The sequence below is a fragment of the Cynara cardunculus genome, assembly GCF_001531365.2.
Source record: "Cynara cardunculus var. scolymus isolate 2C chromosome LG 5, CcrdV1, whole genome shotgun sequence".
In the NCBI taxonomy this organism is placed as follows: domain Eukaryota; kingdom Viridiplantae; phylum Streptophyta; class Magnoliopsida; order Asterales; family Asteraceae; genus Cynara; species Cynara cardunculus.
Genome location: NC_037532.1, coordinates 5,266,973 through 5,279,375, shown reverse-complemented (window position 1 = coordinate 5,279,375; position 12,403 = coordinate 5,266,973). Strand labels below are relative to the sequence as shown.

At 35.9% G+C, this 12,403-nt stretch overlaps 1 protein-coding gene across 2 annotated transcripts; it reads right to left on the bottom strand.

The window, feature by feature from the left end:
- Positions 1–3,228: 3,228 nt before the first annotated feature.
- On the bottom strand, positions 3,229–8,916 carry LOC112513263 (telomere repeat-binding protein 5-like). Of its 2 annotated transcripts, none has more exons than XM_025119478.1 (10): positions 8,689–8,916; positions 7,488–7,660; positions 6,583–7,276; positions 6,271–6,480; positions 6,129–6,191; positions 5,943–6,022; positions 5,487–5,722; positions 4,328–4,660; positions 4,170–4,233; positions 3,229–3,898 (listed from the first exon to the last, which is right to left on the bottom strand). In XM_025119478.1, the coding sequence occupies exons 2-10, from the start codon at positions 7,566–7,568 to the stop codon at positions 3,722–3,724; spliced, it is 1,938 nt and encodes a 645-aa protein (XP_024975246.1). In that variant the 5' UTR covers positions 7,569–7,660; positions 8,689–8,916; the 3' UTR covers positions 3,229–3,721. The 2 variants fall into 2 exon arrangements, with proteins under 2 accessions (XP_024975246.1, XP_024975245.1); XM_025119477.1 differs by having other exon boundaries at positions 7,488–7,646.
- Positions 8,917–12,403: the final 3,487 nt, after the last annotated feature.

Genomic DNA, 12,403 nt, shown 5'->3' with positions numbered 1-12,403 from the left:
TAAATATGTTGGATTTTAAATATATTAGATTTTAAATTGTCATACAATTTTTTTCATCGATAGTCTGTAATTGGAACCATAACTCTTATTTATTCAAACTGTATTAATATGTAAAGACCAAGTGTAACCTATATCATCGTTAAATCTTATCTTATAAAACAAGTGAAACTTTAAAATCGTTAAAATTTATGTCTTCCGCTGCATTGCGCGGGTACACAACTAGTGTAACTAATTTTGTGTTAGAAACTCAGTAACTCAGTCACGTGTTTTTTTTATTTTAGATGAATATTCATTATGAATAATATATCCATTCATGATGGATATGAAAGTATTATTTATCATGAATTACATATTTATAATTAATATGAATATGTTATTCATCACAAATCATATATTCGTGATAAATATGTCATGTGCGTCACTGTTGATGGTTCTCGTGTTAATAATCAGTTTTAGGTTTCTAAAGAAAATACCCTGAGCGTGCGACTAGTAATCAAGAATGAATTAATCTCTTCCCGGACCACTGGATGGAGAATCTGATCGGTCCAATCTCTGATCACTCTCCTATAGCTCTTCACGCCGAGGTACGCACATCCCTCTCGCCTAACCGTTTATTTCGGTTCGAGAATAAATGGCTGCAGGAAGCTACTTTCACTCAAGTTTTTTAGAACAGTTGGAATAAACTCGGGAACAACTACATCATATCCAAGCTCTCGACCCTTGCGAAAATTCTTGGAAAATGGGGAAGGAATTTAAATATGTCTCTTAGAAAAGAGGTAAAGGAGACATACGCTAAGTTGGAAATGCTTAGAAATTCTCACAACCCTATTTCCAATGCCGCCTATGAAGAAGAGCGACAACGACTCCTTTTGCAGACACTTGAAAGAAGAAGAACACTGGCGACAACGTGCAAAGGTGTGTTGGCTTAAGAAGTGCGACCAAAATACCAAATTATTTCATCACTGCCTTTGAAATGCTCCATTTTATGCACCATAACATACGTCAGAGAAATGGCGAAGTCACTCTTAAAATCAATATTAGTAAAGCACACGATCAGTTAGACCGGGAGTATCTCTTACAGATTCTTATGGCATTCGACTTTCACATCCGATGGGGCAGCATGATTATGCTAAACATCGAATCTGTGAAGTATTTTGTGCGAATCAACAATGACCTGATCAACCCTATCATCCATCACCGCAGTCTTCGACAAGGTGACCTGTTATTTCATTTTATGTATGGAAAGTCTCTCATCTTACTTAAAACATAAAGAAAAGGCCAGTAGAATTCACGGTTGTCAGGCTGCTAAAGATGCCCCTCTGATCTCTCATCTCTTTTTTGCTGATGATGCCTTATTTTATTTTTTTTGCAAGGCTTTGATTGACGACATACGTCACTTAAAGCAAATGTTGATGACTTATGTAGAGGCTTCGAGTCAAGGAATCAATTATACCAAATCCATATTCATGGGAAGCAAAAACTTGGCCACTGATCTCGTTCACGGTTTCTCTTGTATTCTTGGTATTAACAAACCCATCAACACAGGACGGCATTTGGGGCTACAGTCGCTCAAAAATTTGCATCGTCCGCTTTATTCGAGAAAGACTTTGGCAAAAGATACAAAATTGGGGAAAAGACCCATCTCCAATGCGGGAAGGGCCAATACTCATCAAAGCGACGGCTGAAGCGATTCCGGTGTACTACATGAACGTCTTTCTCTTTCCGACTTCAACTATCAAAGATCTTAAAAAATTATAAACTCCTTCTGGTGGGGCAGAAAATGTGATGACCATCAATCGTTAAATTATGTGACAAAATATTTTGTACGCATTTAAACCCATAACTAATAAACATTGTAATTATTGTCTTATCGATTATGTGACAAAATATCACGTCCGAATCAACCAATGCGATATAGACTAAAAACTTGTATACCGAAAAAGTAGATACAAAAATAAATGGTGTTATACTAATTGGAAAAAAAATCGTAGTTACACTGGTCATTAAATAAAACCGAGACAAACTTCAATATTTTAAGATAGTTTTCGTCCCTGTACTTTCGGGATTATAGTTTTCGTTCATGTGGTTTATAATTTCATTGTTTTTCCGTCCTCATAGTGTACTATTCATTTTTGTTTTCATCTTTTATACTTAATAGTTAGAGATGGAAATTTTACCCGTATAACAGATATCCACGGGGAGAGAATTCCCGGGTTTGATGGGTTATGGGGCAGGGACCGGGATTCATTTTCTTACCCGAAGCAAAGTCGGAGATGACATTACTCGTCCTTAATTCGACTCCGATTAAATTGTCTCTTTTATTTAATATACAAGATTGTGTTTGTAAATAAATATGTATGTATATATATCTATAGTTTTTTTATTAAATGACAAATATATTTGATTTTCAGTATTGGTAATTAATGTAGTGACAATTCATTATAATTTAATTTTAGAATACATTGTCTTTATTTTTTTTACTAAACGGGTACCCAACAGGTCCCTGAACCCGTCAAGGATTCTTCCTCCGAACCAGGGGTTAGTCGGGGCGGGGGATGGGAGGCTTAAACAGGGGTGAGGGTCGTGGCCGGGAGCGAGGGATGCATTACCCGTTTGGTTTCATCCCTATAACAGTAAATTATTGGCAGGATGAAAATGAATCGCAAATCATAAAGATGAAAACCGTAATTTCATGACGATGGAGACAAAAGTCGTAATTTTTAACATATGAAAACGTAGTTCAATCTTTTTTTGATGAATTTTACTCTTTTTAACCAAACACATATACAAAATTAATAGCACATATATAAATACATTAATCAAAAATAATTAATGATTTATTTGTTTATTTAATATTATATTGTTTTTCTTTATTAATCTATATAACCCGTTATGCGAGCCGACTAATCCCAGGACGACCACTTGCTTTGCAGATAGCCCGAAATCACCGCATTTGAACCACCGTGGCCACAAGGGAATTTTTATTCCTCCTTCGATTTGAACCGGGGACCTCCTGATACTTTTGACCTTTGGAGTCAGGCTCCAACCAATCAGGCACCACCCTTGTGGTTTAATACTATATTGTTTAACATCAAGATCAAACCTTTTTTTGGTTGGTTTTGATAATAAGCCTTAACTAAACACATGATTATTAATACCAAATAATTTCAATAAATGCATCATTTGGCAACAACAATAAATGAACAAAAAATACATCAAAAATTCCCATAATTTGGCCATCTTATTCAACAACAAACCTACCATTAATCCCTAAAAATACAAAAAAGAAAAAGACGAAAACGCCCGTGCAACGATGGGCGTTTTCATAAAGAATTTTTACTAAGCTCTTATTCGGTCGACCCATGTACAAGCGTCGCGCCAACCCTCTCCACGCAACAATATACAGTTGCTGCGTGAGAGCTTACAGAAAAGAAAACCCGAAAACTACACCCCACCACGGGAAACCAAAAAACAAAAACAAAAAACAAAAAAACCGGAAACTTTACTGTTCTTCCTCCCTCTTTTTCGTTACTTTTTTACACGATCACGATGGTTGTGGTTATAACAATAGTAGATAGATATGGATATTGATACTGATACTTTTGTATTTGAATGAAATCACGGGAGGAAGACGGAAAAACGAAAGGAAAAAAAAAACGCGTCTACTTACTTTTTTATGATCTGTGCGGCGAATTTGTATTGATCGAAGGTGGTTTTTTATTTAGAGGAGTCGGCAAGTTTCGGGTTGTTGCGGTTGCTTGAACTGCTGCTTGGCTTGGTGGTGCGACCAGTATGCGTGTGCAGCCAAGACCCGATCCAGGAGTTCCTGAGGCACCGGCTCGCCCCTCCGTTGCTGTGGCGATATTCTTGCCGTGTGAACCAGCGTTTTCCACTTGTCCTGCACAACCGACCAATCAGAACTAGCCATGTGTCGTGACTTACATGGAACAAACAGAAACAGGGTGGAACACAGTGGAAAAGACGTTTTCCTACCCTACCCCATGGAACATGGTGGAACAAGTGTCGGTCATTTTATCTGTTATGTCCTGTCCAGCCTATCTTACCAGACGCTAAACAGTTGTTTTGTCTTGTCATGTCCTTCATGGATACCAAACGCACCCTATGTGCTTACGTATCTTACTTGGTAACCATATGAGTAGATAACATACCTTCAGATCAACGTAAGTGCGGTGCTTTGCGTTATCAAAGGCCCGTAACTTGACGTCACGCCATCTGAAGGATCAAAATCTTCCAATCAAACCGAAGTTACACGAAACACAATATCTATTAGATTCCTAATTTATAGAAAACCCGTATGAGAACACACCTTCCGGTTCCAAGTTTCTCAACAGCCTGAACCAACGCTTCCACCTCGGAAACCGAGAAAGGTCGACGAATCCTTCGTTGTGCAACCTCAGATCGCTTGGATTTCCTCATTGGAACCACAGCCAGTGCCCGTGGGTTCATAGCTGGAACCGTGACCAAAGCCCTCGAGTCCGAACCACTTTTGTTATCCATGGACATATCAGGAGGCGAAGGTGCAGAATCATGATCACTTTCAATCAAGTTGCTAAAATTCGTTACAGGAGGGTCCGGGGAGGCGTCAGAAACCTCCGGTTGGACCACCAACTGATTAGCTACAGTTGGAGCCGGTGTGTACCTAATACCATAACAAAAACAATGAAGATATCATAAAGCAAGTTCCCTCGTTCCTAGACCAGATACAGCTATTTCATGTAAAACCAAATCAAACAAACCCAACATATCCCACCTCGGGGTAAGATGCACTCAGACTTAACAACATCCACAATGGAACTTTTGAAAGGCCCCCGACAACAAATTTTTAACTTTTTGCTTGTAACTACACAACCAAGTTTCTTTTTCTTGGCCGCTAAGCGTGTGGGTCCCACTTTTTGGAAAAAGCTTTACCATTGTGGATTTTTAGAGAGCTTTTTGGCCACCTAAGTGGCTGTTTGATTGGTTTTCCATTAAGTCTTGTATAGATAAAGCTGTCTGTGTGGATTAATCTTACTGTATAGATTGGGAAGGTTTTTGTTTGAGAGGGTTTTTTTTCACAGATGAAATGAGCATGTTTTGTTAATTAGGAAGGGAAGGTTTGGAAAAAATTGTGACTTTCCACATAAAGCTCCCCCTAAAAGCTTATTGAATAAACGATGTTCTATATCATTAAGCCACTACCAAACAATCATGCATAGCTGACCGAATAAGCTATGAGTCCCATAATCTCATTAAGCTGCTAACAAACAGGCCCTAAGTTTGTGAAAAAACTCCCGCAAAAAAAATCCTCTTTTGCTTGTGCAGTTGCAAAAGCTCTAAAAAAGCCCTTTTTTCTTGTGGGTCCCACTTTTCGGGAAAAGCTCCGATGGAAAAGTCCAGTTATTGCAGATGTTGTCTTGAGAGACAAAGAGACTGTTTCTAAGAAGACCCATGGCTTGCATTTTAAATATTGCAGTTGACAAATATACCTTATTAAGGGCTTAGGCATATCGGGAGTCAGTCCAAATGATTGATCTTCAGGGCATAGAGTCGATGGAGCTTGCAACTGGTTTGGCTCCAATGTGAAACCTAATGCATCAAGCTTGTTATGTATGCCGGTTTGTAGCAAAGTTTTCTCATCATCTCTAATCTTTTTCCCCTGAAGCATCACACCAACGTGTATCTCACCGCTAAGTATAGAAGTCACGGCCTCCATAACCGTCCTCTGTGAAAAAAGATGGTCAAAGTAGGTCAACCCACAACTAAAATCAGACCGATCAGGCGATGACCATGTGAAACATAGTAAAATAGGGAAACACCCGAAAACAGCATGCAGAATGGTTCAGTTGTTAGAGAAGTGTAAATACTCTCGTGGGTGCTATCAATTAGGGTCGTTTTGGAATGCTATTAACTCGAGAATCAAGAAAGATGATTCAAGATTCTACCTTTAGAGAACCAATAGTTGCGGTTTTTGGTAACTCAAAGAAAAGCTCGGGTACCCTGAAAGATTTGATCTTGAGCTTCACTGAGTAAAGGCAAAAACATATCTTTGATATAAGAACCTCTTTTTGATGTCGTGCCAATTGAGTCAATAGATACCGATATAACTCAATCGAAAGGCGCTCAATTACCATGGGAATCCCGTGGTTGAAAGGCTGGATTTTGCTTTGCTACGAATCCTGATGTCTTCATACCTGTTTTTTGAATCAACAGTTGAAAGTTACAGGAAAGAAAACAACATACGAATTAGATTCTAACGGAAAAGAGACAAACCTCCTTCTGATTTGACACCCAAACCAGTACCATTTTCGGTTGAGTCCTTCTGAGGTGGACTGTATCTCTCTTCACTATTGACCACATCATCAGAATTCGAAAAGTTATCTAGTTCATAAAGTCGTCTCTTTTTGAACGGATAATCCTTTAACGATCTTTGTCGTTTGTAGCAAGTTTTCCTGTTACAGTAAACAGCTTTCAACTCCTCATCTGAAAAATAACACATTTAACAACATTCCCAATTAAACAACCACACTAATCATCAATAATACCATCACATTAAACAATGACCAAGAAACCACAACCGCTCACCAGCATCACAATGCACTTCATCGTTCAATTTAGGAGCAGCTTTCCAGTATTTGGATGCCAACAACCGCCTTATTCTTCGATCTCCAATTCGTGGGGGTGGCTTAAAGGTCTTATTGGGAACCCGAGTGACCCCAGAAGAGTTTTCGTCATCATCTCTAACACCTAAACTTACATTATCTTGACACAAAGGTAAAGGACCACGAGTAGTATGGTCTTTGGAAAAGGGTAACTTCACATTATTATCTATATTATGAACTACTGGAGGCTTTGGTGCCTCATTTGTTATCATCTGTTTACTATTCTTTTCGTCTACTTTACAACTAAACGGGATTTTCCCTTTCTCAACAGAAAGTACCTTCTCTGAGCAATCAGAAACGGTAATACCTGATGAAGGTCCAGAATAAGTATCGTGTTGGGGATGTAAGCAATCCTTTAACTCATCCATAACGGGAGCTTGTGAGATTATCTCAGAAACAAAGAAGCTCCTATTGCAGCTTCCTTGATCACAAATATTAACATTAGAAGAAGGGTCATCTTCTATGGTCTGTTGTTCCGGTTTAGTGGTGGATTCTTTGACCATTTCGGTTTCTTCTCCACCTTCCTGCAATAACTTGCCGGCTACAGTGGCCAATAAGTCAAATGCACACATTTGCTTGTTATTTTCCTCGGCCTTTTTCCAAGATGGAACCCTCCGCTGAAAGATCCAGAAAAAAAAGAAGGAATATAAGTCAAGATTATGCAAATAAGCAACCAAACCAACCCAACCCAACCCAGTAAAGCCCACTCGATTTAGGGTCTAGGAGCGAGATATATGCAGACCAGAACTCTATCCTAAAAGAGCAGAGGGTTGTTTATGTGACAAATAAGATCAAAAACAGGAACTCAAGAAAACTAAAGGGATTTACCGTGGCTGATCTGGCAGCCCGGGGGGTTGGCGGCACCTGATAGCCATTAAATCCATATTCTAACCTCTTCTGCAACACCATATCTTAGTGATCATATCAAGAACCTACTTAAACGTCATGATCCATTCGCTCGTTTTAATCTCCAAACAAGATAAAGACCTGAAAATTGCAATCTGAGGATCAGTGAGCACAGCAAAAATTGACAACTCTTTAATTCATTGTATCATCATAAATGATAGACTGAATCCAATCGAATGAAATTCTCACAATCCATGAGTTATAATCATCCTCACTTTGATCTAGCCCATATCAGGAAACTTGAATCAAGATTTTGGATACCCAAAAACCCAAAAATGTAATAAATTATCATGTCCAAAATAAAGATTTAAAGATTCTTGTAACCATGATAGGCAGGCTAAAAGCAAACCCACCAAGATGTTAAGTCAAATAGAACCCTAAACTATTCTAATGGATCAATTCAAATCCCTAATAAGATCCAGATTAAGGAATTGATTGAAAAGTCACCCTCAAAAGCACTTTTAGGATATAAATTAAAGGAATTCAACTATCTAGAATCGTAAATAAGAACACCCACGAGAGCATATAGATCAGAACGCAAATATGGATAAGAAATAAATAACTGAATCGATGAAATTGGTAAACAGAATCAAAACCTTGGAAACTAACACACCAATAGCAGTTTATACCCACAAAAAGCTCTAAAAACCCATGATTTTTCTAAACTCCATTTCTGAGAAATTTGAAATCTAAAGAAGTATTGAGAAAAAAACTGAAGTTGAAATAGGAATCAGATGAAATTCAAAACCCTCACAAAACCCTGAAGAAAAAAGAATCAAAGAGGCATTTCTACGAACACATAGACGACTCTTTTACTAGACATGGAGATCATCTAAAACTCCAAAAATAGATCAATCTAGAAACACACACCATGATCAGTAAGAAGAAGAACATTGATCGTGCCATATAATCCAAAATTACTACAGATAATATGCATAATTCACCCATAACACGTCAGATCGCACCCACCAAAATCAAAATTCACGAAAATTAAGAAAACCCCTGAATAAAAACAAACACATTCACCGATAATGCTTATTTGGGTCCGTAAAAATTGAGGTAGATTCAAGTTTCCCATCAATAAAGCAACAAAAAGAAGTCGATTTCCATAATCTTTCCACACCTCTAATAACCACAAAAATTTCCCATGAATTCTCCAGACATTTTCTTCAGAAAAATCCCGGCAAGTTACGAAATGGAAGATCGGAAAATTCTGGAAGCGTAAAACCCAAATCAGAAACTTTTCATCGATCAAACAGAATCCATTAGAAAAAGGAAGAATTCCTCCTCTTTCCTTCTCTTGATTAATCACCCTTCTCGTCGACACATAATGTTGTCTGAAACGCAATCTCTTTGTACACCAAAAATAAAACTTTTCTTTCTCTCTCCAGAAATTCGATGACGAACAACAACAAAAACCCTCTGAAAACCACCCAACGATGACCTTAAACCCCCCAGCTGTTTATACTCATCGACCCTTGTTACCGGATGGATCGGTAAAAGGCTCCAAGTGGTTACCGGCGAAAGCAGGTTACACACACACACACACACAACCTATAAGACCGGTTCTACGCAAGAAGGTGACCCACACAACCCTCCGACATACTCCTAGATGGCGCCACGTGGCAAGAGACAGGGAATCCTATGGTTGTGAGAGCATTAGTGAGGTCGAGAAAAACGTTGGGTCACCAAGTGATGAAGGGTAGTTTGGTAATTTTTTGGGGTGATTTCTTTTTTCCTTCAGACATTCATTTGAATTGAGGTTTCTATTTTTAGACAAAAAGCCTTACCCACAATCCACTCTCTCTCCTAATTTTATTTCTAAAAATAGAAAATAAATTGTTCAACTCTTGTTGACCCATTTTGCTTAAATTTATGACCAAATTATTCTACGGACGTCACATTTTCAAAATTATTATTACAAATATTCTTAATCATTATTTTTTCTTAATTTATCGGGTTTTTCAATCTCTCTAATAACAAAATACTGAGATACGATAAATATAAATACTCATCTGACATAGGATTCTAATCTGCTGTAAATATGACAGCAGATTACAACCGTTACGTATGTATATGTCTTCTATCTCAAAAAGTATTACTAGAATATAACATCATTATAACGAGATAATCATCTATTTCGTTTGCATGTTACATGTGATAGAACGAGATAAAAAAAGTCTCGTGTTTGATATGATATAACACAGGAATGAGGTGAGATAAAACTGAAGTCTTTTTGTTTCATTCAAAAAGGTGGAACAACATTAGACGAAACGCAACTATTTTACCCTGCTGACATAATAAAATCTAAAATAATGTATAATAGGGGCTTAATCATTTGAAAACATCGAAATTTGTGAGATCTGTGGAATTTATTTTTTTAGTCGTTAATTTAAGATAATTAATGTTATTTTTAATTAATATTGAAGCGGCACTTGGGTAGTTTATTAGTTTGGATGATAACTTATAAATTAATTCTCTCCCGGTAAAACTTAATTCTCTTTTTATTAATTAAAAACTTTAATTATCATTTATCTCCTCCGCTCATAAATTAATTTATTTCTTGGGATTTTTTCTTAATAGTTTTATGATATTCTAATTTGTTAATAGATGTGAATATATATATATATATATATATATATATATATATATATATATATAGGGATGTTATTCTACATTCTTTGTCATTCCTACACCCTATACAACCCTCATCTCAACCATTCAATTTTTAATCAATTAATTGTTTCCTAATATAAAGTATTAATCATAATTAATAAACTCTATTCATATTCCATAAATATTCAAATCATAATAAATGAACTCCAATCATTTCTATAAATATCCCAATTAATTGGGTTGCAAAGGTTGTACAAATGCACAAGGTTGTAAAAGAAATATACCCTATATATATATATATATATATATATATATAACGTTTCAAATGCAACTCATTACATTTGTACAGACAAAACAACTCAATCAATTTAAATATTTATGAAATGATGAGAGTTCATTAATTATGATTTGAATATTTATGGAAGATGACTATGACTTATTAATTATGATCAATACTTTATAGTAGTAAACAATCAAAACTTTTATGAAATAACATATTCATCAAATTAAAGGGACGGTTGAGATTGAGTTGTATTGGTTGTACAAATGTAAAGGGTTGCATAATAACGCACCTTCTCTCTCTCTCTCTCTCTCTCTCTCTCTCTATATATATATATATATATATATATCGATCAAATGAAAACCACTCAATTTGTAAAAACCGTAAAAACCCCATTCCACCAATCATAATTTTTCATTTTGTTCATATTTTTGTAATTATGAAAGGTTGATTAATTATTTTTATTGCGGAGGATATTAATCTTGGATATTATCATCTTCATTATTTTAATTTTAGAGAAATACATGAAACAGTTTCATTAAAATTTCATTAAGTAGTATATGAAACAATTTCATAACCATATATGAAACAACTTCATCAAAAAAAATATTATATGAAACAATTTCACAAGATTAACAATTTCATGAAAAAATTTCATAAGATTAACGACGGATGAAAGTAGTTTTTACGATTTTTACAAATTAAAATGGTTTTCATTTGATCGCTCCTATATATATACACACACACACACACTGGTTTTATTTGTTAAGGAGTTGGTGTATGGCAGTTTTGTTTCTTAAGAATGTTATTGGCTATTCACAAGGTTTACACTGTGTTCACAAAGTGGTATGGTTAGTTCATATTTTATTAGGTTACTTAATGTTCACGAACTATACCAAATATCACAAATCCATAATATGTTCACGTTATGCTCACAAAGTTAATTCGGTGTTTACAAAATTTTGTTTGATTGTTTGGTGCTCAGGGTGTATTTACAGATTTACAGTGGTATGCACTTATGTATATAAATAAATAAGTTTATATGGTATATGCACCAAACGTTACTTTATAGGTGTCATTATTAAGTTCATAAAGCTTTATCATCAGCCCTTACATCCATCTTTCTTTGATGACTTCAGGTAAAGGTTTATTTAATGATCAGTAACCATCTTTTTCACAATTCAGATAAATTTGTTTCCCTCGTAGTTGGTATTGTTACATAAAGTTCTCGGATATGGTTCTCAGTTTACCTTTCAAATGAAGGGTAGATTGGAACAAAAACGTCATCGTTATGGTAAACTATTTTCAACCGTATCACGTGTTGTATACAATATAAAAAAGGTCTTTGTAAGGACTAGCAAATCTGATATAGACTAACAAAACTGAAAAACCAAACACATACCAGTTATATTTGATTCAGTTTGGTTTGTGTCTGAACTAATTTAAATCATTAGCTTTTATTTTTGGGTTTTGATACCGATCTAGTCATGGTTTGTTTAGCTCATTGCACGCCCATAGTGTTCATACCACAGAAAAAACTAGTATACAAAAACGGGAAAATAGGTCTTGAATTATTATTTATCAATTAGTTACAGAATAACCTCCTAGTTCTGGAGAACCTTAACTATATAGGCTTTGATATCCATTCGGTGTTATGTCCAAGATATAGGTTGGAGGTTGAATCCTTAGATCATTGTTTTACAGTACGTTCTAATCTTTTGCAGGTAACAGAAAGCTTTCGGAGATGGTGTGGAATGTTTTTGTCGTCCCCTTTAAAATGCCTAAGTCATAAGCCTACAGACATATTTCCCAAACATTTAAAATGCCCAAGTCAAACCCTAGAACATGACGGGATCCATAATCCATCACTTTATTTAGGCATAAAAGCAATAAATCTAAAACCGAATGGTTCACACTTTCAAAGTTCCCAAAAAGCCAATAA

What these genes read in the sequence shown, in the direction of transcription:
- LOC112513263 (XM_025119478.1), bottom strand. Translation starts at nt 7,568, where the DNA reads ATGGTGTTGCAGAAGAGGTTAGAATATGGATTTAATGGCTATCAGGTG. An exon ending in GGGTGTCAAATCAGAAGGAG is followed by an intron (nt 6,192 to 6,270) that starts GTTTGTCTCTTT and finishes TTCAAAAAACAG; the next exon opens with GTATGAAGACATCAGGATTC. An exon ending in TCAACCACGGGATTCCCATG is followed by an intron (nt 6,023 to 6,128) that starts GTAATTGAGCGC and finishes GCCTTTACTCAG; the next exon opens with TGAAGCTCAAGATCAAATCT.